The 24,103-nt window shown below is 41.5% G+C and overlaps 4 protein-coding genes across 4 annotated transcripts in view; 3 read left to right on the top strand and 1 right to left on the bottom strand.

Moving 5' to 3' along the window:
* The window catches only part of LOC102303221 (vitellogenin-2), a 26,911-nt gene extending 3,905 nt beyond the window's left edge, over positions 1-23,006 (top strand). Inside the window, exons 3-36 of the mRNA XM_042222292.1 lie at positions 13,969-14,027; positions 14,349-14,369; positions 14,471-14,622; positions 14,719-14,970; positions 15,071-15,232; positions 15,322-15,470; positions 15,558-15,708; positions 15,797-15,954; positions 16,033-16,198; positions 16,279-16,404; positions 16,490-16,708; positions 16,808-17,025; positions 17,120-17,217; positions 17,305-17,429; positions 17,558-17,662; positions 17,773-17,892; positions 17,980-18,163; positions 18,260-18,353; positions 18,447-18,632; positions 18,731-18,881; positions 18,963-19,179; positions 19,279-20,057; positions 20,147-20,191; positions 20,271-20,339; positions 20,431-20,637; positions 20,721-20,863; positions 21,051-21,189; positions 21,293-21,422; positions 21,536-21,719; positions 21,814-21,908; positions 22,002-22,096; positions 22,223-22,388; positions 22,529-22,690; positions 22,782-23,006. Of these exons, the coding sequence (XP_042078226.1) occupies positions 13,988-14,027; positions 14,349-14,369; positions 14,471-14,622; positions 14,719-14,970; positions 15,071-15,232; positions 15,322-15,470; positions 15,558-15,708; positions 15,797-15,954; positions 16,033-16,198; positions 16,279-16,404; positions 16,490-16,708; positions 16,808-17,025; positions 17,120-17,217; positions 17,305-17,429; positions 17,558-17,662; positions 17,773-17,892; positions 17,980-18,163; positions 18,260-18,353; positions 18,447-18,632; positions 18,731-18,881; positions 18,963-19,179; positions 19,279-20,057; positions 20,147-20,191; positions 20,271-20,339; positions 20,431-20,637; positions 20,721-20,863; positions 21,051-21,189; positions 21,293-21,422; positions 21,536-21,719; positions 21,814-21,908; positions 22,002-22,096; positions 22,223-22,388; positions 22,529-22,690; positions 22,782-22,891 (5,418 nt within the window). The 5' untranslated portion in view covers positions 13,969-13,987 and the 3' untranslated portion in view covers positions 22,892-23,006. The remainder of the gene's footprint in view (positions 1-13,968; positions 14,028-14,348; positions 14,370-14,470; positions 14,623-14,718; positions 14,971-15,070; positions 15,233-15,321; positions 15,471-15,557; positions 15,709-15,796; positions 15,955-16,032; positions 16,199-16,278; positions 16,405-16,489; positions 16,709-16,807; positions 17,026-17,119; positions 17,218-17,304; positions 17,430-17,557; positions 17,663-17,772; positions 17,893-17,979; positions 18,164-18,259; positions 18,354-18,446; positions 18,633-18,730; positions 18,882-18,962; positions 19,180-19,278; positions 20,058-20,146; positions 20,192-20,270; positions 20,340-20,430; positions 20,638-20,720; positions 20,864-21,050; positions 21,190-21,292; positions 21,423-21,535; positions 21,720-21,813; positions 21,909-22,001; positions 22,097-22,222; positions 22,389-22,528; positions 22,691-22,781) is intronic.
* On the top strand, positions 189-3,565 carry spata1 (spermatogenesis associated 1; the record flags this gene model as incomplete). Its single annotated transcript, XM_014333905.2, has 10 exons — positions 189-402; positions 533-639; positions 1,047-1,164; positions 1,354-1,407; positions 1,516-1,912; positions 2,539-2,704; positions 2,784-2,844; positions 2,979-3,090; positions 3,162-3,287; positions 3,405-3,565. Coding segments are annotated over exons 1-10 (1,362 nt in total), but the record flags the coding sequence as incomplete, so codon positions are not given.
* Positions 3,568-4,802, top strand: LOC121814784 (spermatogenesis-associated protein 1-like). Its single transcript, XM_042222323.1, has 3 exons — positions 3,568-3,580; positions 4,361-4,459; positions 4,589-4,802. Exons 1-3 carry the CDS (start codon positions 3,575-3,577, stop codon positions 4,742-4,744), a joined length of 261 nt encoding a protein of 86 aa, XP_042078257.1. The 5' UTR covers positions 3,568-3,574; the 3' UTR covers positions 4,745-4,802.
* ctbs (chitobiase, di-N-acetyl-) lies at positions 4,923-10,415 on the bottom strand. Its single transcript, XM_005923418.2, has 7 exons — positions 10,225-10,415; positions 7,987-8,125; positions 6,965-7,173; positions 6,507-6,678; positions 6,317-6,414; positions 5,906-6,067; positions 4,923-5,398 (listed from the first exon to the last, which is right to left on the bottom strand). Exons 1-7 carry the CDS (start codon positions 10,336-10,338, stop codon positions 5,210-5,212), a joined length of 1,083 nt encoding a protein of 360 aa, XP_005923480.1. The 5' UTR covers positions 10,339-10,415; the 3' UTR covers positions 4,923-5,209.
* Positions 23,007-24,103: the final 1,097 nt, after the last annotated feature.

Here is a 24,103-nt window from a genome sequence, read left to right as displayed (position 1 = left end):
TATGTATGTATGTATGTATGTATGTATATATATGTATATATATATATATGTATATATATGTATATGTGTATATGTATGTATGTATGTAAATAAATAAAATTAACCCTAAAGAGTAAATACAGATGAAATTGCGCCCGTAGTGGTCATCGCAGATTAGCGGCTTCATGTTTTTTTTTTTTCTCTGCAGCTATGATCCGCAGCAGAGCAACCACTGCTGGCACTCTCATAAAAGAAACTTCACTGGACAACTGAGGGTGTTTGATTACTACAGACTGGAACTTAGCAGTGCACGCCTTCAGAGCACAAGAGCAGAAATCTTCCAGTGTTTCTGTTCCTTCTCTGATGGAGCTGTCTTGCGCGTCAGCGAGATATACAGAGGACAGGAGACCTCACAGCTGCAAGGTATTTTCTTTTCTTTCTTTTTTTTCTTTTTAAGGATGAAATAAAATGACAAAATTATTTTTGTCAAGCAAGCAGACACATGCCTGATGATGCAAACGGACCGTGTTATCATGTTTACATTCGTGTGCAGCTTCTGGAGCTCCATGTGCTGTTTGTGCCAGCTGACCAGTGGAATGTGAAGCTCAATAAAGTCCCTGCTGAAGCCACAGAGAGCTTCATATCAGCCGGCTTCATCAGGTGAAACTGCCGCAAATGTTTGTTTTAATATAGAAAACTCAAGATAAGGATTGTTTAACACTTCTGGACTGCACTCCACTGCGCAGACACATAAAAGATACTGAGATATGTTGTATTACTTAGGCTTTGTTCTTAGGAAATTCAGTAACGTAATTGTCTGATAACAATGTCAGACTGCTTTAACATTGTTCAGTGCTTTAAAAGTGTTGCAATGATACAATCTTTCCAAGTCTCAGTTGAAAAATTACAGTATTACAGTTGCTGAACGTGTCATTTTGCTTTTTAAACTTGATAAGTCAAATTTATTTGAGCACTCGATAGGTGACATGTAGCTTTTTTCTTGAACAATCCTGACTATCATTCTTTTTTTAACGTGGACACCACCTCTCCTTTTCTGTGACCTTTAGGGTTTACCCTGATGTTACCCTGAAAACTCTTAGGAGTGAGCTGGGCGCTCTCCTTGGTGCACAGAGGAGCGTCAACAAATTCTCCTTCCTTAAATGTGTGGGGCGCAGTCTGGCGCTGGTGAGTGCAGCTGGCTGTTTAGTGCTCTTTTGTAGAGCTGATTGTATTTCACCAGGCACACAATAGAGAGAAACTGCACAGACAGTTTACTGCTCAGAGTAAAGGGTGTAAAACGTGTGTGCGGGCGGGTGGGGAACACACTTTTTACTGCCGTGCCTTTTACAGCTTCCAAATTCTTGTCTGCTGCAGGTCAAAAGCAAACAGGAGCAAGACCTGAAAGTGAAAGTGTTCGCCCCACCCTATGTGCGTAGAGTCAGTGTTGGATACTTAAATCTAAACATTTAATCGGATGATGCTTCTCTTTATGTAGTGGGTTGGTTCCAGTAACACGTTGTTGTCACCTGTCAGCAGGCCACGCAGCCGGAGCTTTACTTGCTGCCCGCTGTGGAGAATGACAGCAGCGTTTGCTCCCGGTCTCTCACCCCTGACACCACCAGCACCTCCCCAGACCACCAGATCTATTACCACCCTCCCAAAACGTGCAGCCGGGCAACAGGAACAAAGGAGCCCATCAAATTCCCCCATATCCCCCAGTATTCACATCAGCCACCTCCCACACACCGCCTAGAAGAAGAGGAGGAAGAAGGGGATGATAGGAGCTACAGCTCTTCAGAAGGAGGCGGGGAGAAGGAAGGTGAAACTCTCTCCTCCATCAGGAGAGCAGAGCAGGAGTGTTTTCGAGGGCAAAAGCAAAGGGCACCCCAGCTTGCTTTGCACACACCCCAACTGCAAGGCTGCAGAGGTGGAGGTATGCTCTGGAGAAATGAGGCATGAAAGTCAGTTGAAGCAAGACAGAAAACATGTGAATGAGAGGGAGAAAGGTGTAAGAGTGAAGTTACGAGTAGAGATAGTGAAGGCGGAGGAGTTTAAATACCTGAGCCCAACCATCCAAAATAATAGACGGTGCACAAGAGAGGTGAAGAAGAGAGTGCAAACAGGGTGGAGTGGGTGGAGACAAGCGCCATTTGTGACAGAACAATGAAAGCAAGAGTGAAAGATGGACAAGATTAGAAATGAATACATTAGTGGGACATCCCAGATTGAGCAGTTTGGAGACAACGTTAGAGAGGCAAAGCTAAAATGGTTTGGATATGCGCAGAGGAGGGAGAGTTGATATATGGGACAAAGAATGTGCAATATGGAGCAACTAGAAAGGAGGAAAAGAGGAAGACCTCGGAGAAAGTTCATGGATGTAGTGAAGGAGGACGTGCAGAGGGTTTGTGTAACAGAAGAGGATGCTAGGGTGAAATATGAGTCGCTGTGCTGACACCTAGAAGGCGCAGCCAAAAGAAGTCGTCGTCTTGTATTTGATGCAATAAAATGTCCATTTGCTGAAACTCTTAGAAAAGACAGATGCAGTTTTTCTGCTTACAGATTTCCAGCAGTGTGTGGCTGATTCAGCTCAGGTGAAGGAAATGCCAGAGAAAGAAGAAACCTGCAGAAAGAAGAAACATAACCAAAGAGGAAACAGAGCAGCCAGACATTCAGGAGTGGCGGAGTCCCTGGAGGACAGAGATTCAGGCTTCTCCCTAACAGACGGGTACCGAGCAGCCAGCATACTGACCTAAAAACTTCTTACTCCATGGACACGACTGAAACTACTTGTGTGTGTTTTTCAGGGTTGGGAAATCAAAAGTGGAACACGCGCTGAAGTCCATCAGAAACAATCGAACAGCCAGGGTAACGTGCGACATTTAGAAAAAACACAAAGTATATCTTGGTTACATGATCGTCTCCTTTTCAGTGCTCTTTGTAAAACATGGATCCACAAAAGAAAAACACTTTGCAGGATAATCTTCTGTTTTTCTGTGAAGCTGTCAGAAAGCCTAGCTCCGTTGTCTCAGCCTGCCGTATCACCACCTTCAGGTTTAGACTTGGCCACAGTCACCCATGAAACGGCTGCTTCTCCAGTCCTTCACACAAACAGTAAGCCGGACGTATCTGCAGGCTTTATGCTGATTGTTATTAGTACAACTGACGGGCTTTTTATTTAAAAGGGGAAGAACTAATCAGTGAAATCAAGCTGGTACGGGAGGAGAGAAAGCAGCTGGAGAGGACGCGACAAGAGCTGCTGCGAAAGGGGAAAGACTTGTTAGCCCAGAACAGACACCGCAGGAACCAAGGTCAGCACCAGAGGTTTTTAATTATTCCCCAATCTGAGTTAAAGCGCTAACAATTTAGTGAAACTTTTTTTTTGTCGAAGTTGTTAACCAATTTGTCTCCGTCCTTTTAACATAAAGCACGTGACAGCTGGAAAAAGAAATATTTTGAAGCCAAGAAGGCCACAGCGCCACTGGACGAGAACTTGAGAAACTTGAGACAAGAACTGGAGACGTTTTACAACAAAGTCCTGCATCAGCTGCAGGCCCGAGATAACAGAGCAAAGCCCAGACACCAAGGAAGATCCTCCATGAAGGTACAATCTAACCACACGATTCCCTTCTTTTTTTAAATGCATCTTCAGTATTAATATTAAAGTCTCAGTGGCTCAGTTTCAGGTCTGTACAATGAACCAGTCGCTACTTACACCTTGCTAGTTCTGGGCTGGACCCTCTTTTGCTTTCAGAACTGCTTTAATTCTTTATGCACAGATTCAACGAGATGCAGGAAACATTCCTCAGAGATTTTGGTTCATATTCACACAGTTCTGCAGATTTATTGGCTGCACATCCAGGATTTGAATTTCCTGTTCCATCACATCCCAAAAACACCACTCGGCTAGGCCGTGGTGTTTAAAGAATGATGAAATGGTACTAACGGGCCAGTTTCTGACCCTACCATCCGAGCGTTGCAGCATAAATAGAGTTGAATCAGACCAGGCAAAACTTTTCCAATCGTCTAATGGTTCCATTTTGGTGTAGCCTCAGCTTCCCTCAGGAGCGGCAGCCAGTGTGGCGTTCTTGCTGCTGTAGCCTTCAACCAAGCATATAATAGTTGAAATGATTTGTTGTCTTTCTACCAGCAGTCAGGTAGTAAATGATAAATCATCTTTTTTCCCTATTCTGACGCTCAGTTTGAATTTCAGCAGCTCATCTCGACCTTGCTTACATGCCTAAACGCACCGTTTCTGCCATATGATTGGCTGATTTAGATATTTGTGTTAACGGGTAGTTGAACAGGTGTATCTAATTCAAATGGCCACTCACCCATAAACAGTTTTCCACCCATAAACTTAATGACGGACTATCCCTTACAGAATGAGCTCATCATTCAGATCATGACTGAGAGCCACGAGATTGACAACCTGAAGAGGAAGGTAGAAGATGGCAAGATGAAGCTGGTGACGGAGATAAAGGTAAGTGATGTATGAAAACTGTTAAAATACCTGAGCTGGTTGGTCAAGAGACATATCATCAATAAAATCATCTAATCACGGAGCACAGCAGAGCTCATTTTCTTGTGTTTCCTATGAATGTTTTTCTAGTTGAGAAAACAGGCGGCCACTGAGCTCAGAGCCCTGAAGGCTGAGCTGGCTCAGAAGAAGAGTCAGTCATCTCATCCCGGCCTGATGGGAAATACGCCACGGCACGGAGCACAAGTCCAGAGCAGCGCCGCCCAGTTCAGAATAAACTGCACGTGAAAAACCTGTTTTCTGGTTTAATTATTTTGGACTTGAATGCGTCTTTCTAATTAGTTATGTTATTTGATTGGACCAAAATAGTTCGCATTGTTTTATAATGTCAATTTAAGTTTGGGTTTCTCAGATGATGTAAACTCTGATGTGCTGAGATAACAAAATCCCACTGCTTACTCTGTAATTTCATTCAAAGATTTATTAGAAACAAGTTTTATTTATTTAAAAAAGTGCATAAATCTCAGTAAGCTCAGTGTAGGGACGTTTAAAGACTGGCTTTCCTTTTTAGAGAATCACAATTATTTCGCTTAGCAAAGAGGAATGTAACCCAGTCAAAGGCAGCAGCAATAAAAGAAACAATTAACTCTCAAGTGCAAGTATGCCTCGAATACCCCCTTTACTGCTACAAAGGGAGGTGTTGACTTAGCAACAAACAGAGGCGGGCTCTGGGATGGTTTGTCACATGCACAGCTAGCATCGTAAAAGAGCGTTCCACATCATTGTTGTCTGTTGCCTGGCGACCGGATCATCACTGTAGTCCAAGATGTTGGCGTTCCACATGCCAATACCCCTCAGGCCCTTAGACATCACCGAATCCGCCTTTGGGCAAATACTCTGTGGGTCATCGTACCAAACTTGATGGATTTGTCCGTCCTGGTCCTGAGGAAAGAAGCAACAACATAAATTTGATAATAGCGCCATCTTGTGGTCTGAAAAGATTTGTCCATCCACCCTGAGGGCAAATAGCAGAAATGTTTCTAGTTGTTTCAGAAGGCTAATTCCTTCTGTTTGGGAAGTGACGCTGCTGTACTTTAACAGTGCATCCAGATAAACGGCTCTTCCCTGAAATACAAGCGCCACGCAGGCATGAAGCTAGTCAAACTTAAACAAAGAACACAGAGATGATCATATCAGTCGAAATCTTGGTTTGCATATTAATATTTCTTTTAAATATTAACTGGAGCTAAACAGTGCACAGATCCTTTCTTGCACATATTGCCTTTTTGGTCCGAGACCTAAAACATTTCGCCTGGAAGCAAAAGAACTAAAACCCAAATATTTAAATGCACATTTAATTTTATAATTAATTGAACACCTTATCCATGCGTTTGTATACTTCAAGAAGAAAAAGGATTTATCCTTAAAATATGAAAGAAAATTGAGCACCTTGTAATTGAAGTAGGGAGCCTGCTGCTCGTCGTCCCAGAGCCTGCCTGACATCGAGCTGTTGACCTGCTTCATGAGCCACTTGTACGGTTTCTGTTTTCCAGCAGCATCGCTGCAAGGAACTCCACGGAAAGGCACTTTCTCTATAGAGCACACGCCCTCCTGGTGTGAGAAAAGAAATGACGGTGTGTTATAATAACAGGCCTCGTATTATATCACACATGGCCCACACTGGGCAAGGTTAGTAATGCTATCGGCCAATAACCTATAAAAATGTCATTATCCCGCCTTTGTTCAGCTGAATGAACAACCTCGTGTCCCCATTCGAGGAGACACCTTTTCACTGGTCTTCAAAAACCTTCAACAACAAACGAATCCTCACTTTTATTTTTTTAATGAACGATCTCTTACCTGGGAAAAGTTGAGGCATGGATAGTCATAGCCGTACCACGGCACTCCCATCACTATCTTCTTTGGACTGATCTTCAGATTCAAATACTGGTCATAAGCTACAAAGAACGACACCGAGTATTTCATGTCATTGTCTCAAGTAGATTTACAACAACATGCCTTTCTCCTGTGCTACTATAAAACCACAAACCATCGAGTGTCTGACGGAGAGGAGCGTTTGCCATTGCAACGCAGTCGCCGGTGATCTGGCTCTGCTCGTCGTAGGACATCACAAACAGCAAGTCGCAGGATTCGGCAATGGTTACGTAATCATAGCAGCGCTTATCAATGCATTTTGGTGACCAAGCGACATCAAATGAGACCTGAGGAATCAGGAAAAGGTAAACATCAACGGGATGATGATTTTAAAATCACTCAGAAAGTGCTCATAGGCCTTTATTCATTTACCCAGTCTTGCCAAAAGACTTTATCTGATTTAGTGCTCAGCTCAGATAAAATAATTATAGTGGATGATGTGCTTGTAACGATATAGAAAAATAAGCACGTCCTGTGAAGACTGGTGAAGCTGGGTTTAGTATGGATTTCAAACTGAGAGACTGGCCTTGGAAAATGACCGTTGTCTCCGAGTGCCCAGTCATTCCGCTTTACCTGAGATCCTGGGATCTCCCTGTGAAACATCTCAGTGGTCTCTTTGACCAGAGATGTTAAGGCATAGTACTCTGGTGAGCCCTCTTCCACAGCTTGTTCAATGTCTATGTTAATCCCGTCCATAAACTGACTCTTGGCCAACATGACCTTGTCTGTTATCCACGCAGTTCTGTTGTCCTGGTCCACAATGTAGGAGAGGGGGACGTCGCCTTTACCCAATAACACAAAAAGATAGACAAATGTACAAAAACTCAATGAGAAGAAGCACCACATACAGTACCGTGCAAAAGTATTGAGCCACGCCTGGTTTCTTTATATCCAGACTTTCTTGCAATTTATTTAAGTTGTCTTGAGCAACAGTCTTTCTTTGGACGATTGTTCACTCATCAGTCCTTGTATCTGATCGTTTTCAGACGCTGACCTATGAATCACTCGAGCATAAAATGCAGCTAATTCAAGGGATGAACCGGGGTTGTGTCTACACATAACAATCTGTCAGAAAAAAAACCACATTTTAAATATTATCTTTAGGCACTTTGTTACCAATCTGTGACAAAGACGCACAAATTGTTCTAATTTCTTTATCTACAACTATGAATCCAAATTTGAAATTTGTATTTTGCTTCAAACCATCACCAGTATGTAGAGGAGGAGGTCAGGAGAGGTGTAGAGCAATGAGTGTTGACAGAAAGAAATCGTGTTTAAGAAAGTTCAGGTTTTTTTGCTGAGAAATAAAGGTGGTGATACCGAATATTGACTTTCAAGCTTGTTAGAATTTTAAAAATCTATTTGTTCTTTGTGTATTGTGATTCCATGTATGTTTGCATATGTTTCAATAAATTTCCTATTAAAATAAAAAGTAGTGAGGGGTGCTGCTGTGAACTGTCACAGGACGTAAATAGACGTAAATGGAAAAATGAAATATGGAATTATCACAACATCAGTGCAAGTACTGAGAGATATTTAGTTACATGTAGGTAAACTCCAGTCAGCTCTTAGTACAATAAAGAAAGTTATCTTACCTTTGAGGACGACCCGTGCGCCTTTGGAGTGAGCGTAACACATGAGCTCAGCGTCATATTTTCCAAACGCTGCCACTGTTGTTACCATGCTCCAGTTGTAGGATTTCCATGTCTTCCCACCCACGTCAAATATAAACACCTGAAAAGGACGCACACAATTAAAACACATACAGTGGCATAATAGCAAAGCTAATGATGAGGATTTACTGAAAGGTCAGAACTGTTAAGTACTATATGTGTAAAGGAACATCTGGTAGACCTACTGAACAGCTGTCTGAAAAATAAATAAATCAGAAACTGAAGATTAAAGTAGGATTTACTGATTATCTGAGAGTTATATGGCCGAGTGTATAATTTTGTAACCTTATGATGGTGTTCATTGTTGGTCAAGCCTCCCCTGAAAACCAGATTTTAACCTCTGGAGACGTCCTGGTTAAATAGGTAAATGTAGACAAATACCACCTCGTTCTTCTGCACTTCTTCTGTACTACTGATGTCAAATAAACTGTTATTGAAACTATTTGCCCGAATCATTTTTGGTCAACCAAATCCTGCATTCAGCAGAGCAAACATAAATACATGTTTATAGAAAGCACTTCAGTATTTCACAGTGGAACTTCATGAAGCTGAATATATTTAGCTTTAACAGAAAAGCCCCTGGTGCTCCAACAGGGCTTTGATGTGCCTTGTAAATGGGAACTGAAAATACTGTGTTTAGAGTATTGTTCCAACAGGGGCGACCTCCAGGCAGGTATGGACACATTCTTATCAGCACGGAAGAAACAGAAGAGCTAAAAAGTTCTATTTATATGTTTCATGGCATAAAACAACAACAACAACAAAATAAAGTGTTGGTGGGATTGTTTTTTTTACCCTTACTGGGGAATACTGAAGTTTCCTCAAGCTCCTAAGTAGAAAAAGATTCTGGGGGTGTTTTCTTAATTTTTAATGGCCTGTGGTTAATAGATGCAGCATTAACCACAAGCATAAAATTTAATTAAATTAAATGAACAGACTATGTTACCCAGATTTATATAAACTCAGCACAAACAGTGAGCAAATGTGTGTTTGTGCGATAGCAGAATAAGCTGTTTGGTATTCGTTTTTCATGGGCACAACCCACAAATGCACAAATATCCCTTACAAATGTTTCACCATTTACGAGGAAACAATCATGCTTTTCACTGATATGCAAGAAGCACTGTTACAACAAAGAAATAATGAACCAAACACAAACTTTAAAGGGCCACGCATTCACCGTGTTCTCCTGAGAGCACGTAACGAGAACAGTGTGTGATGATATGGGGCTGGACTGCGATTATCTGGAAACCAATACGAGGTTCAGTGTGTGTGCGGACTACTGAGCTGGTCCCTGGACACACATACGAGCTGGGAGCTCGCCTAACTGGGAGCCCTGTTAGTTTCACCTGAGGATGGTCTCTGAGAGAGAGAGTCAAACAGCTGTCAAACGAATCTGGGCCACGAGCCTTACAGTTTTACACCTGTAAGCAACACTAAAGAGGACTGGTAGTGTCATGTAATTAATATATCCTTAGTGCTTATTTTCTTATTATATTGTTTTATGTACTTTAATAATGAAGGTTTGTAAAGCAAGGCCACTTTTGACTCATAAACTAAGTGCTCAGCCAGACTGAAAAACAGGAAGTTAGTGTAGAAATATACAAGTATATTAATAAATACAGGAAGCCAGACAGAAAAGAGGAACTTGTACCATATAAGGAGTGTTTGTATCGAAACTGTGTGACGTGTAAAGTACCGAAATAACACCTGTATGTGAGACGTTTTTAAATTCTAATGTTAGAGCTTTGGGCTGTGCAGGGCTCTCTCTCTCTCGCTCTTCCGGAAGATGATTGAATAAAAAGAATTATAAATGGTTTTGGCCACTATGAGTCGGGCTTTCTCTGTTCTATCATCGGGATACTGAGTCACACCTCCATCACAAGACCAACTTTTATTATTACAGTGGCGACAGCACCAAGCAGCAGCCTTAGCTCATTGCCGTTGTTGCCATTTGTAATCAGAGTAAACCCGCAACGTTTCACCTGTTTCCGATGAGCTTTTACAGCAACAGCACCAACACTTACGTGATTTACGCCACCACACTGTTTGTAAAGTGTCTCACGTGTCTCTGGCTGCGAGCGATGAGCGGAGAGTTCAAAGGTTCTTTGTTTCTTTCGGCCAAGTTTTAGCAGCAACAGGTTGGTCAACTAAGTTTACCTCGAAGTCTTTCTCCTCGCGGATCTGCTGGCAGAGCTCCGGTCTCTCACACGGACACACGCTGGACCTACAGGCGGTCAGGAGCGAGCACAAAATCACAAGAAAGCTCAACATCTTTAGCAGAAAGAGGAAAGTTTCAGCGCAGAGTGAACCCGTGCGACTGTGAGCTGCCCTACGGCGTGCGAGATGGGACAAACTTCTACTGTCATTTATTTGTACAGCTTCAGAAAACAAAGTAATCCAAGTCGCTAGAAAAATTTCAAATAGCTATATTTCTATATTACAGAAAAAGCGGGCCAGGCTGCCAACAGAGGTCAAAGTAAACCAGGCAAATATTGACAGATTTGAGTTCAGGGGCAGATGATGAACTCTGATCTAACCTTCCCAAATATGATATGGGTCAATCTGACCCATTATCACCCTCTCTTCCTTTGATCGGTTACACAATGTGTCTTTGTCGCTACATCAAGTGTTATTCTGTTCGGATCATCATAAAGAACCACATAAATACTTTACAAAGAAACTCTTGAAAGCTTTGATATTTAATGTGAGTCGTCTCTTTTTATTTGCAGGCTTTTGAGGGAACTTAATACAGGTATTTCGAGTGTCGTGCTTCCTTTGGCCTTTTATTTAAAAACAAAACAAAAAAAAACACTATATACAGTACTTCAATTGAGATGGATCGCAGTTATAGTTATCTGTGTCTTAACCAAAAGTATACATGTCCTAAAGACATAAAGGTCTGAATGGTTTGTTGTAATTGGTATATAGCTGTGCTCCAGTGCTATTGTGACACATCTTGGAAGTAATTTTTTAGTGACATTTATTCTCTAAGATGCATGTAAAACAAGTTTCTAGGACTGTCTTCATTTATGTGTGCAGAATTGTCAAATAATAGCAATATTGTAACTCCTTATCATCAGTGTTTCCTTAAAAGTCCCTTAAAAAGTTCATCCAGGGCACTGCATCAAGAGCACTCCCTCACTTTTCACAAAACTCAGCACATGTGAACTAAAATCATCTGTTCATGAACCACAGAAAAGAAGAATTTAAGGATTTTGAAGGCAATTTAACTGGTCGAAATGAGGAGACCTTTACTGTAACAAAGAGAGAAGAAAGTAAACATCCAGCAGCTAAGGGAGCAATATCAGCATGTGATGACCTGCACACCATCTGCCAATCAGGCCGTCACAGGAGAGCCAGCAGATGTCAGGAGTCCAATGAAAACCCTCTGTGTGTACGTGAGGGTGAGGAGGAGGTGTTTGCTCCCAGTGTCACCCTCTGCATGTTGTTCCCAGCAATCAGCACGCTGTGTCCAGTTTTTAGTGCATCTGAATGTACAACTGTCTGACATTTTGGCAAAAGCTAACCTGCTAAAGATGTTGGGCACCAGATGAAACAATGTGTTTTGTACTCAGGGTGTAATAATGTGGCATTACGTGAACATTACAAATTGTGGTGTTTGTTCAAACGTGAAATTTGCAGCTTTTGTTTGGCTTCAAGAACAGCTGGTCATGAGCAAAACACTGAATATCTCTAAAAAGCAAAAATAAATAAATAGATTTAGATGAATTGATGTTTTTTTCTACCCGATTTTAATTATTGAAAATATAAAAATGAGCTGGTGAAATAATTTTGGAATTAATTTTTCTTTAGCAGAGATTCAGATCTACTTACAGTTTTATCCAGCATTGCTGAGCATCGTTATTTATCCATTTATTCATTATAACTGTATATAGAATAATAATTGTATCTCAACAGTATAAATAACCCTGTAACACTTTGGCACACAGTTTACTCACACAAACGCACACAAAAGTTAAGTTAAAAACAATCAGAGGTGTTGGGGTGCGGGATACCAGATTACTGGAACATGTGAATTGCTTGTACAACTTCATTTAAAATATTATAAATTTATTGTGTGTACAAGTCAAAAAGGGGAGGGGAGGGGGGCAGACCTGAAATTAGCCTGTGTCTCATAATGGCTGGGAAACGTGACCTCGTCCTCATTCACTGACAGAGACAAATGAAAGCGGCACCAACAAACAGGCCAGGACTTGTTTACACCGGCTGGTATCAGCCTCAGGACTCACACTGAGGGTGATAAGAAGTGTGATGCAGAAGAATAGGTGTGGTGATTTCATTGTCACACTTTGTATCTGATGCTTGTAGACATGAACCTTTTCCTTTCCCCCTTTGTTAATAATAATAATGGATTGCATTTATATAGCGCTTTTCGAGACCCTCAAAGCGCTTTACAATTCCACTATTCTTTCACTCTCACATTCACACACTGGTGGAGGCAGCTACAGCTGTAGCCACAGCTGCCCTGGGACAGACTGACAGAAGCGAGGCTGCCATATCGCGCCATCGACCCCTCTGGCCATCACCAGTAGGCGGTAGATGAAGTGTCTTGCCCAAGGACACAACGACCGAGACTGTCCGAGCCGGGGCTCGAACCGCAACCTTCCAGTTACAAGACGAACTGCCAACTCTTTGAGTCGCGATCGCCCATAAATAAACATAGTGGTGCTAACCCCATCTGAATGAAATATTCTTTGTTTTGTATTATCTGCAAAATAATTTTGCAATTCACAAAATCATGAAGTGTGAGTGTGTTTCACTGAAACAATTTACATCTAAATGAGAAAACACAGATCAGTTAATAAGTAGTTACAAAATGCCATCAATACATGTGGATACGTAGTGCCTCAATAAGTCCTGACCAGTCTGTGGTCTGAATCCTTTTTGAATTTTCTGTTAGTAGATTTAAATTTAGGGTTTTTTAATGAGTTTTATTGCTTTTTGTTTCTTGTTCTAATATTTATCAAACACATTTAGAGAAAACATATGGCCTTAATGTATTGAATTTTTTAAAACTACACTGCATTTGAATTTGTCACTCGACTCTCACTTATTTTTTAAGTATATTAATAGCCTCTGAAAATGTGTGCATGAGCTTTTATATCTGCTTATAAGCTGTTCCTGGCATCCCAAATCCACCCCAAGACAAAACAGAACTCACAATTTCAATATAAATTTTTTTATTACTCATTTGAGTTTTATTAAATTAGATAATTTCTTTTCTTTTCTTAAAAAAACCTGTGACAGCGGTTGTTAAGTCAACATGTGTTGGCTTGACTTTTGAAAGGTGCTCTTGGTCATGGCCAGTCGCAGGAGCAAGATGACATGACTGTGAAAAAGTCGCCTGCCAGGGCACACTGACATTTCACTGAATTACTAAGTGGAAACAAATCATATCTGCAAGAGATAATTATTTAACCTTTGTCCACCTTTGTTTAAAGCATCTCACCAAAAAAACCAATGGTTTGAGATAAATCACTTATTGAAAACAGTGGACACATAAAACTAATTCTACAGGATGTTGAAATATTGGTATGCTAATATTTCTATTCATTCATAAATTAAAATACCTATGAAAATAGCGAAATGCTTAAGATTAGAAAACCGATTGTGTTTAAAATGTGTGAAGTGCTATAGAAGAAAAACATATTCTTGTAATTGCGACATTGGGAAATCTCTGGAAATTTGTGAAAGGTAAGAGCCAGGTCAATACAACTTGTCACATCTGTGATGTTTCCTATTAGTTTATTTACTTTGTCTAATCTGTATGATCAGGGCATGGTCACATCAACACCAAAGACAGCCGGCATTTAGTTAATGATACATTTGATGGGCAACGTCAGCAAAAAATCTGCTTAAAAAGGACGCCTCTGCCTGCAGATCCTCACATCCACCAGCCATGAGGGTGCTTGTACTAGCTCTTGCTGTGGCTCTCGCAGGTGAGTAGGAATTATTTACAACTAAATGTTGTTAAATTGAACTAAAAATTCATCTTCTGAAAAAACAGCCTTTTTAAAGAATTAGATAACAACTAAGAATAAGAATTTCAATAGACTTGCAGCTGAGAAGAATTGTTACTGCCAGTGCTAGCAGTTTAATGCTGCCAGAATATAACAATGCTAATTGCCAAATGTTAAGCACATTCTGGCAAAATAGCATAAATTTTATATAAATTAGTATCATTATCCCTTTACAAATTCTCTTCCCTATTTCTTGTCATTTGTGACACCAAATTAACATTTATTCTTCTCATGTTACAGTGGGGGACCAGTCCAACTTGGGTATGTTGTTGTCCTGTTATGTTAAACACAAAAGGCAGTTAATAGAGAAAGCTTCTCCCTCATCTTAGAAATGCACTTTGTTTCTTTTTCTGTTTTTACAGCCCCAGGATTCGCTTCTGTTAAGACCTACATGTACAAATATGAAGCGGTTCTTATGGGCGGCTTGCCTGAAGAGGGCCTGGCTCGAGCTGGGGTTAAAATCCAGAGCAAAGTTTTGATCAGTGCAACAAGTGCCAACGACTACATTCTGAAGGTACAGATCACTAGGCAGAATTAAAATGAAAGATTATTGAAACAGACAACTTGAAACATAGCTTGTTTCTCTCTCTTTCTCCTCTTTTTTTTGCAGCTTGTAGACCCTCAGTTGCTGGAGTACAGTGGCATCTGGCCCAAAGATCCTTTCCATCCGGCCACCAAGCTCACCACAGCCCTGGCTACTCAGCTCTCGACACCGATCAAGTTTGAGTATACAAATGGCGTTGTCGGGAGAGTGTCTGCACCGGCTGGTGTCTCCACAACAGTGCTGAATATCTACAGGGGAATCATCAACCTCCTGCAGCTGAATGTAAAGAAGACACAGAATGTCTATGAGATGCAAGAGGTACAAAAAAACTCGCTTTCATCAGGTCCTTCATACAAAATGCTTGAACACTGACGGAAAATAACAACAATCTATATTTTGATTGTATTTTGTGATCTAGTCTGGAGCTCACGGTGTGTGCAAGACCAACTATGTCATCAGGGAGGACATGAGGGCCGAACGCATTCATCTGACCAAGACCAAGGACCTGAACCACTGCCAGGAGAAAATCATGAAGGACGTCGGCTTGGAACACGTAGAGAAATGCCATGATTGTGAAGCTGTAAGGGCATTTTCTAGTTGTTTCATAATCTCTCTTCTAGAAGTCTTCATGCTGGCAGTTTGAAGATTGCGTTGGTTTTATAATTGCAGAGAGGAAAGAGCCTGAAGGGAACTGCTTCCTATAACTACATCATGAAGCCAGCACCCAGTGGTTCTCTGATTATGGAGGCTGTTGCTAGAGAGGTCATCGAGTTCTCACCTTTCAACATTTTGAATGGCGCTGCTCAGATGGAGTCTAAGTATGTGGTTTAAACTAAAATATTATGCTTCATTACAGATTTATAAGCATCGTGCCACATTGATTGAATGATTATCTCCCCTCACAGGCAAATTCTGACCTTCCTGGATATCGAGAACACCCCCGTGGATCATGCCAGATACACCTATGTTCACCGCGGATCCCTGCAGTACGAGCACGGCAGCGAGATTCTCCAGACACCCATCCATCTTCTGAGGGTCACCCATGCCGAGGCTCAGGTACTGCAGCATTTACTTGGAAAAAGCCTTTTCTGAATTCACCCTGTATCCACAAACCTTTTCATCTGTGTTGTTTGTTTCCTCACAGATTGTCAGCACTCTGAACCACCTGGTAGCCTCCAACGTGGCCAAGGTCCATGAAGATGCCCCTCTGAAGTTTGTTGAGCTCATCCAGTTGATGCGTGTGGCCAGAGTCGAGACTATTGAGTCCCTCTGGGCTCAGTTTAAATCTAGACCTGATCACAGGTAAGTGCAGCTTTGATTCAGCAAAGGCCCAAGAAACTAACAAGACACGGATAATGGGATTGTACTCCTCTTTCCCAGGTACTGGTTACTGAATGCTGTCCCCCACCTTCGCACTCACGCTGCTCTTAAGTTCCTCATGGAGAAGCTCCTTGCTAATGAGCTAAGTGAGACTGAAGCTGCTATGGCTCTCTTGGAATGTCTGCACTCTGTGACACCTGACCAGAAAACCATCGAACTTGTCAGAGTAAGTCTTTTTTTTAAGCTTTCCTATATATCTGCAGTGACATGAAATCAGTTTCATATTGTGTCTTCACCACTTTTCAGAGCCTGGCTGAGAACCACAGAGTGAAACGTAACGCTGTGCTCAACGAGATTGTGATGCTGGGCTGGGGCACTGTAATTTCCAGGTTCTGTAAAGCGCAGCATTCTTGCTCATCTGATCTTGTGACAGTATGTATTATTTGAACATGTTTTATTCTGCTAAAGTTCAATTTAGACATCAGTGGCTTTAATGTTTTTTTACATTCTTGCACAGCCTGTACATAGACAAGTTGCGGAGGCTGTTGAAACAGGTGACATCGATCAGCTCACTGTCGCTCTCAAATGCCTGGATAACGCTGGACATCCTGCTAGCCTTAAGACAATCATGAAGTTCCTGCCTGGCTTTGGCAGTGCTGCTGCCCGAGTCCCACCCAAAGTTCAGGTCGACGCTGTTCTAGCTCTGAGGAGAATTGCAAAGAGGGAACCCAAGATGGTGAGACTACATTTTCTGATTCCTACCATCAATAGCAATAAATATACTTGAGACCTATTTTGTGTGCAGTGTTCAGTAGTAATCGGTCTTTCTCATTAGGTCCAGGAAATAGCTGCTCAGTTGCTCATGGAAAAGCATCTCCACGCAGAACTCCGTATGGTTGCTGCCATGGTGCTCTTTGAGACTAAGCTCCCCGTGGGTCTAGCAGCTAGCATTTCCACAGCCTTGATCAAAGAAAAGAACCTGCAGGTCGTTAGCTTTGTCTACTCTTACATGAAGGCCATGGCCAAGACCACATCCCCTGACCACGCTTCTGTGTAAGAACCTAAATGATTTTCATGTTTCTAAGATGCTTTATATCTATGCATGCTAGTCTATCGAATCTCAAATATCCCCTTGTTCTATTTTAAGTGCTGCAGCTTGTACTGTTGCCTTGAGGTTCCTCAACCCCAAATTAGGCAGACTGAACTTCCGCTACAGCCGAGCCTTCCATGTGGATACCTATAACAGTAAGACGATAGCAGATAAATAACCCGCTGTTGCACACCTTAGATTTATGCACGTGGTGTGATGATGTTTATCCATTTGCCTGCCAGATGCCTGGATGATGGGTGCTGCCGCCAGCGCCGTCTTCATTAATGACGCTGCAACCGTGTTACCAAGAATGTTTATGGCCAAAGCCCGTACTTACATGGCCGGAGCTTATGTTGATGCTTTTGAGGTAAGACGTTTAAATGTTAAGTAAGTAACTAAAAAAAACACTCAGCAATGCAATTCAATGGCTTCAATATGTAAACCATACATTTTTCAGTATCTGCACTCGAATGCATTCAATAATGTACTTTTCAGGTTGGAGTGAGGACTGAGGGAATCCAGGAGGCTCTTTTGAAAAGACGACATGAAAATTCTGAGAATGCAGACAGGATCACCAAGATTAAACAAGCCATGAGAGCTGTAAGTTGAACTACTGTGGCAAGAGTGAAAATGGGATTCTGAGGCACATTTTCTTTACGAGAGCTGACTTTTCTTTTACTTGTTTTTAACCTAATTTATTCCCACAATAGCTTTATGAGTGGAGGGCTAATCCTTCGAGCCAGGCCCTGGCCTCTATGTATGTGAAGTTCTTCGGACAAGAAATTGCATTTGTCAACATTGACAAATCCAAGGTTGACCAGCTTATCCAGGTACGGTTTCTCCCACAGCCTCATATGGTTTCTTAGTAATGATGCATTATGTTAAGTTGAAACTAATAAGCAACGTTGCCTTCACAGTTTGCAAGTGGACCTTTGAGAAACATGTTCAGAGATGCTGTAAATTCTATGCTGTCTGGTTACGCAACACATTTTGCTAAACCAATGCTGCTCGGTGAGCTCCGTCGCATCCTTCCCACCACTGTTGGGTTGCCCATGGAGATCAGCCTCATTACATCCGCTGTGACTGCTGCATCCATTGAAGGTAAGTTTCATTTGGACAGTTTACAAGTTTACAAAAGGGAAAAATATATTGATATTGATATGAAAAATATATTGTTCTCTTGTGTTCTTTTGCTAGTCCAAGCCACTGTGTCACCACCTCTGCCTGTCAACTACCGGGTTTCCCAGCTTGTGGAGTCCGATATTCAACTGAGGGCTACAGTTGCTCCAAGGTACACAACAGCTTGAGAAGCTTCTTTTCCGCAGTTTAATGAATGAATTCAGAGATAACTCTTAATGAATAAATATTTTCTGTCTTTTTGCAGTGTTGCCATACAGACCTATGCAGTCATGGGGGTGAACACCGCCTTAATCCAGGCTGCAGTGATGACAAAAGCCAAAGTTTACACAGCTGTTCCTGCACAGATGAAAGCAAGGATTGACATTGTTAAGGGCAACTTCAAGGTTGAGTTCCTGTCTCTCCAGGGCATTAACACAATTGCATCTGCACAGTATGTACATGCCTTGTCACTAATTGCCATGCATTTCAAAGATTTTTGGTCCTTTTCGGCATCTGTTTTTATTGGGTGGGGTTTTTTCTCTCATACAGCGCTGAGACGGTTGCCATTGCGAGAAATGTGGAAGACCTCCCAGTCGCAAGAAGCACACCACTGATCTCATCTGAAGCTGCATCACAACTTTCAAAGGCCTCTCTCAACTCAAAGATCTCCAGGATGGCATCATCTATAACTGGTGGAATGGTAAGTTTGGTTCACTTGCCTCCTATTTTCAACATTTAACTTTTTGAAATAAACGTGGCGATCTCTGCTGTGGTTTTACAGTCTGCGTCATCTGAAATCATTCCTGCTGACCTGCCACGTAAGATTGGGAGGAAAATGAAATTCCCTAAAACCTACAGGAAGAAAGTCCGTGCTTCAGGCAGAACGCTAGGGTTCAAGGCCTACGCTGAGATTGAATCTCACAATGCTGCCTACATCAGAGACTGCCCTCTCTACGCTCTGATCGGAAAGCATGCTGCTTCTGTTAGGATTGCTCCAGGTGAACTTGAAGTTGAAGCTTTAACCTAACAAATTTGCAAAACATTGTGGAAAAGTCCTGTTTTTGTTTTTAATTATTATTCTTTAATTTATATTCCAGCTTCTGGACCAGTCATTGAGAAGATTGAAGTTGAGATTCAGGTCGGAGATAAAGCAGCAGAAAATATGATTAAAGCGATTGACATGAGCGAAGAGGAGGAAGCTCTTGAGGATAAGAATGTCCTCTTGAAAATCAAGAAAATACTGGCACCTGGTCTCAAGAACACCACATCATCTTCCTCCAGCTCCTCCAGCTCCTCCAGCTCCTCTTCATCCAGCTCTAGCTCCAGCAAGTCTTCTTCATCCAGCTCCCGCTCCAGCAGCTCCAAGTCATCCAGCTCTCGTTCCCATAGGTCTCGCTCCAGAAAGTCCCAGTCTAGCAGCTCTCAGTCAAGCCGCTCTCCCTCAAGCTCTTCCTCCTCTTCCTCCTCTTCATCATCCAGATCTTCTTCCAAGTCATCTTCCAGATCATCTTCCAGATCATCTTCTAGATCTTCTTCTAGGTCCTCCTCTCGCTCCAGACCTAAGATGGCTGACATTGCTGCTCCTATTATCACGACGTCCACCAAAGTGAACAGCTCCAGTGCTTCATACTTGCTCAGGCCATCTGGCAGCAGCAGCAGCAGCAGCAGCAGAAGAACCAGAGTGAACAGCTCCAATGCTTCATACTTGCTCAGGCCATCTGGCAGCAGCAGCAGCAGCAGCAGCAGCAGCAGCAGCAGCAGCAGCAGCAGCAGGAGTAGCAAGAACAGCAAGAACAGCAAGAACAGCAAGAACAGCAAAAGCAGCAACAGCAAGTCATCAAGCTCTAGGTCCTCTCGGCGCAGTGCTCAGTCCAAGGTGAATCATCCTCTCTTCGCAGCATGCAGACGTGTGTGGAATTTTATGGAATGTGGGGCACTTATTTTACAATTCTTTTCCTATTACAGCAACAACTGCTGGCCTTGAAGTTCAGAAAGAACCACGTCCACAGGGTAATTATTAGGCATCACATCAAAGCTCCGTCATGTCTTCTGTTTAAGCAGGCTAAATGTGTGGTTTCCTTGTTTGCAGCACGCCATCTCCACACAGCGCGGCAGCAGTCACAGCAGTGCCCGCAGCTTCGATTCCATCTACAATAAGGTGATCAGTCAAATGAAGATATTTATGGTGTTACACATTAAACTGCGAATAAACATAATTATTAATATCAACCTCTGGTTTTCACTTTTAGGCCAAGTACCTCGCTAACACACTCACTCCTGCCATGTCCATTGCAATCCGTGCCGTGAGAGTCGACCACAAGGTCCAGGGATACCAGCTAGCAGCTTACCTGGACAAACAGACCAACAGAGTGCAGCTGATTTTTGCCAGAGTCGCTGAGAAGGACAACTGGAAAATCTGTGCCGACGCTGTGCAGCTGAGCCCGCACAAGCTGATGGTAAACATAATGAACTTATGAGGAAGTAACCAACTAAAATTAGGTATGATGCTTAGGATTTAACTCACTGAAATTTATTTTAGGCCAAGATATCCTGGGGTGCTGATTGCAAGCAATACTCCATCACGATTGTAGCTGAAACTGGTCTTTTGGGCCATGAGCCCGCAGCCCGCATGAAGCTGAACTGGGACAAACTGCCAAGAAGCATAAAGCACTACGCAAAGAGGTAAAGCTGTGGACATTATTTCGATTCATGCATATAATCAGTGCTTTTATCAAAAAGCTTTTGCAGACATTTTGCAGATGGCAGTGCATAGCAATTACTTTCTTCTGACATCCTCTCAAACCTGTCGTTTGTACTGAAAACTGATAAAAGCTTTATAAAACACTCAGTAACCTTTATGCTTGTCTAGGGCGTGGAAATCCATGGTCCCTATTGGTCAAGAATATGGAGTAAACTACGCAAAGGCCAAGAATCCTCGTAATCAGATCAAACTGACTGTAGCTGTTGCTACTGAGACAAGAATGAATATTGTGATGCACACACCAAAGGTACAGTTTTGTTGCCCCTTCTTCTGTATGCACTGAAAATGTTTGCAATGCACTTTGTCACTCAGAGTGTTTCTAACTACTTTCTGACTGTTTAATATTCCAGGCGATCATTTACAAGCGTGGGATGTGTCTACCTGTTGCTTTGCCTATTGGAAACACTGCCGCCGAGCTGCAAGCATCCCGGGACAACTGGGCTGACAAGATGTCCTATTTAGTTACCAAAGCTAACGCAGGTAAAAATATTTTAATGGGTTTTTTTTTTAACAAAAAACAACAACAAAAAAACCCAAAACAGATTTCATATTTCTGTGATTTGACTTGTGATTTCCTTTTCGTTCCATTTCAGTTGAATGCTCCCTCATCAACAACACACTGACCACATTCAACAACAAGGAAGCTAGAAATGAGCTGCCACACTCGTGCTACCAGGTCTTGGCTCAGGATTGCACACCAGAACTCAAATTCATGGTTCTGCTGAAGAAAGACCAAATACAGGATCAGAACCAGATCAATGTTAAGATTTCAGACATGTAAGAGCAGCCAGGATTTATGTGGAAAAGAAATAATGGTCAGCCTGTGAGCCAAAAAAAAAAAATCATATGTATTTGAACTGCTTCTTAACAGCGATGTGGACATGTATCGGAAGAACAACGCTATTGTGGTGATGGTTAACGGAGTTGAAATCCCTAAAAGCAACCTGCCATACCTGCATCCATCAGGTTTTTGTTTTGTTTTTTTAATTTAACAAAAATATTGAACTGCCAGATTGTGCCATTTGAAACCATGCTTATACATATTTGCACTTACTTTAGGTAAGATACAGATCAGACAGTTAAATGAAGGCATTGCTCTCATTGCACCCAGCCATGGTCTTCAGGAGGTCTTCCTTGGCTTCAACGAGCTGAGGGTAATACAAAAAAATGCTGATAATACATATATCTAATATGCATATTTATTATTTTCTGAGGCAATTTCCTATTTGTATACCTGCTTTAATCTACATTGTACTAATATCTGAACTTTTTTATTTCAGGTTAAAATTGCAGACTGGATGAAAGGAAAGACTTGTGGAGCCTGTGGAACGGCAAGCGGAAATGTCGGAGATGAGTACCGCACACCCAGTGAACAGGTGACCAAGGATGCCATCAGCTACGCCCACTCCTGGGTTCTGTCTTCAAACACCTGCCGTGATCCCTCCGGTAAACCTTGCAATATTTCCTTGACCTTTCTCTAAGAGAACATTACCTGCAATGCAAACTGTCACAACACAAACAATGAATATTTGGCATCAAACAATGCACACATACAATACTTACCTTCACCTTCTACACTCTTCCAGAGTGTTCCATCAAGCAGGAATCTGTGAAGCTGGAGAAGCAGGTGGTCTTTGAAGGTGTGGAGTCCAAGTGCTACTCTGTTGAGCCTGTGCTGCAGTGCCTGCCCGGCTGTATCCCAGTGAGAACCACTACCGTCAACGTTGGCTTTCACTGCCTGCCCAGTGGTGAGTTGCAAGAAAGCTTCTTTGAAAAACATTATCTCTGTTTTGGTATCACGTACAGTCTCCAATCACTTCTCTTTTTTCACTGTTGCAGAAACAACTGTGAACCGTTCTGGTCTGAGCAGCTTCTTCGAGAAGAGCATCGACCTGAGGGATACTGCAGAAGCCCACCTGGCCTGTCGCTGCACTCCTCAGTGTGCTTGAGCTCATTGCCTTCGGACACATGACATTTTGTTTTCTGTTTTAGACAGGTGTTGTTAATTAGCTTTGGCTCAACTTGTAAACTTAAATAAATTGGAAAAGCATGTGAAGCATGAAACTGTTGTGCTCATCTTTTATTATTATTATTATTATTATTATTTCCTTATTCTTTATTATAACAAAACATAAATAAGATCAACTTAATTTGTCCCAAAAGTTAGTCACAGAAACCAAAATTTGAAAAAATGCAACATGACAAACAAACGTCAGTGAGGTCAAGTCTACTCAAAAGAAGCAAAACTGAATAGAAAAATTAAAGAAAAGTAAAATAAATAAAATAAATCAAAATCAAATGCAATAAAATGTTATGTAAAAAGCTTGACATAATACAGTAAGGAGCTCAAAATATTAAAATCTTAAAGAAATGCAATAAATACAAAAAAACCCCAATAAAAATGTAAATAAAATACATCAAAGTGATTTTACAGAGTAAGATTAAACTAGATAAAAATGGATTACTAAAGAAACTCTAAAAGAAATCTGCTCATCCTCTTCTTGTATGTATTTGTTGCACATTTTGCAGTAACATGAAATCTTTGTAAGCACAGTAGGCATGAGCTCACATTAAAATTACATTTGTAATACAACCTAAGCAGTTTAGGAACATTTATCATGGTACAAGTGAAAGAGACCCTTTTAGTGCACTCCTTGATTTGTGGAAGGTTGGCTTATTCACATCGTTATAATGTAGCCGTAAACAGGGACCTGTCTACAACCTGCCCAATAAGTATAGCATGTTAAGTTGCAGAAAGCAACACAACATGGGGCGGTTTGTTTACAAACTCAAGTCTAACTTGTTTTTTGTTAGAAAAAATCTGATTGTTACGGTACATGCTTAAATTTACACAAGTTTACATTGTCACGAATAAAAATTTAATCCTAATTTTTTATGATTTGTTGGGTTAACCCTCTGAGGTCCAAAATATAATTGGCCATTTTTGACTACGTTCAGGGCTGGACTGGGACAAAAAATCGGCCTTTGAATGAAAACAAACGCTGTTGTGACAGTGATGTACAGTCTTATTGGTATTTATATATGATTTCTATACGTTTTACATCAGATAAAAACTTTGGTTGTAAGATTCAGATAATTATTTATTAAAAATTTGACATTTAAAATGAGAATAACAAAGAAAAGTATTTCATTGTGCCGCC

This window comes from Haplochromis burtoni, unplaced genomic scaffold (assembly GCF_018398535.1).
Source record: "Haplochromis burtoni strain Fernald_Lab_line unplaced genomic scaffold, NCSU_Asbu1 Contig_5, whole genome shotgun sequence".
In the NCBI taxonomy this organism is placed as follows: Eukaryota; Metazoa; Chordata; class Actinopteri; order Cichliformes; family Cichlidae; genus Haplochromis; species Haplochromis burtoni.
The sequence above is the reverse complement of the archived record's forward strand: the minus strand, read 5'-3'. Positions and strand labels throughout refer to the sequence as shown.